The sequence below is a fragment of the Balaenoptera borealis genome (genome assembly GCF_965194805.1).
Source record: "Balaenoptera borealis genome assembly, contig: HAP1_SCAFFOLD_1020, whole genome shotgun sequence".
In the NCBI taxonomy this organism is placed as follows: Eukaryota; Metazoa; Chordata; class Mammalia; order Artiodactyla; family Balaenopteridae; genus Balaenoptera; species Balaenoptera borealis.
This window is the reverse complement of record NW_028123191.1, coordinates 147,381-149,182: the sequence shown is the minus strand read 5'-3', so window position 1 is coordinate 149,182 and position 1,802 is coordinate 147,381. Positions and strand designations below refer to the sequence as shown.

General features: G+C 60.2%; 1 protein-coding gene across 1 annotated transcript; it reads left to right on the top strand.

Moving 5' to 3' along the window:
- Positions 1-1,544, top strand: LOC309621804 (metallothionein-1E; the record flags this gene model as incomplete). Its single annotated transcript, XM_082409133.1, has 3 exons — positions 1-28; positions 604-669; positions 1,393-1,544. The coding sequence occupies 3 exons, from the start codon at positions 1-3 to the stop codon at positions 1,482-1,484; spliced, it is 186 nt and encodes a 61-aa protein (XP_082265259.1). The 3' UTR covers positions 1,485-1,544.
- Positions 1,545-1,802: the final 258 nt, after the last annotated feature.

Below are 1,802 nucleotides of genomic sequence, written 5' to 3'. Positions count from 1 at the left end.
ATGGACCCCAAGTGCTCCTGCCCCACTGGTAAGGGAACCCTGGCTTTGAGCCTTAGGATGCCCCCCTTCGCAGGCACAGGACGAGAAGGGAGGGTTTTGAGTTGGAGCTCAGGAGGACTCCTGTCACGGGTCCAGGGCTTTCTTGCCTGCCAGGCTCTTGAGAGCACGTCAGTCTCCCTTTGCCTCTCCGTTAACACTGAGGGCACGGAGGCTCCAGGCTGTCCTTCTTGAGGTCACCCAGCTGGTCAGGGGACTGCTAGACCGGGACCCAGTGTTTGGAGGAGGCCTCGGAGCTGCCAGGACTTGATGGGAGGAGGGGACATTGCCTCTTTCGGGTTCAGGCCATGGGCCCTGGCCCCCAGCCCCAGTCAGCCTGGGCTGGGTCTGGAGCCTGGGACCTTCCCTGTGGAGTCCATCAGGAGGGGACCTACTCTCCTTGGACCAGAAGAGAGGAGCTGGGGCTTCTCTATCCGCCTGAGTGGACACGAGCTCCCAGGGCTGGGTCCTGACAGAGGAGGAGGGCTCAGGGAGGCATTGCTGACCGTCTGCTCTAGCTCCTGCATCCCTCTCCCTGCTCACCGCGGGCCTTTCCCTTCCTGGCAGGCGGCTCCTGCAGCTGCGCTGGCTCCTGCACCTGCAAAGCCTGCAGATGCACCTCCTGCAAGAAGAGTGAGTGTGCGGGGCCTTCTCTGGGAATGCGGGGTCTGGGCTGAGTGCGAGCAGGGAGCCCAGAGCTCAGCAGGCAGGAGCAGGACAGTGACCAAACTTCCCGGTAACCCCCACCACCACCACCCCACCTCACCAGGAAGGGATTCACAATCAGAGCTGGAATCACCTTCCAGATGACCGAGACCCAAGTGCGCACTAGAGAACAGGGAGACTGAGGCCCAGACGGGTCATTAACAAACAACCTCAGACCTGTCAGTAGAACTAGTCCTCCTGCCTCCTGAGTCACGCTTCTGAATCCTCTCAGGGACTGAAGCACTTTAGGGACATGAACTAGTGACCGTGTGTGGTTTCTCGGACCTGGGGCAGCCCCTTCCTGTCGAAGCAGCCCAGAGCTTCCCTATCCCGAGCGGGAGCTGCTCTGTCAGGGCTTTGCCTCCACTTTGATCCTGAGGACTTTGCTCACATCACTGACGGTGCTGGGCGCTGGCTTTCTCTTGTCCCCAGAGGCCCTGCTCACTGTCTCTCCAAGGCTCTGTGCCCTGTCCTGGGCACAGATGGGGCAGGCAACCTGAACCTAGTGTCTGAGAGCAATGATCTCAGGACAGAGGACACCATCCTAAACTCAGGGTCTGGGCCTGAGGGCAGCTGGGGCCAGGCCTGCTGCTGGGAAGGGTGGCTCCGGACAACGCGTGGTCCGACCGCACGCTGCCCTCGCTTCCCCAGGCTGCTGCTCCTGCTGCCCCGTGGGCTGCGCCAAGTGTGCCCAGGGCTGCGTCTGCAAAGGGGCCTCGGACAAGTGCAGCTGCTGTGCCTGATGTCGCGGAGAGCCTGCCCCGGGTGTCAACAGAGCAACCAGGACGAACCTGCATTTTACCGTTTTTCATACAACCGGACCTGACGCTACATTCCTTTTTCTATGAAATATGTGAGCTGTAATAAAAGTTGTTGACTTCATTCTGGCTCTGTCTTCCTTTGTCTGTCTTGGACAAAGAGACTCCGTGCCCATCAGGGCTGGCGTGGGGAACTGGGCTGGAAGTGCAGAGACCTCGGCTCTGGACCAAAGAGGACCCTCCCCCACCCCCCAAAACACACACACACACACACGGAGCGTCTTAGCCGCTTAGGTTAATGTG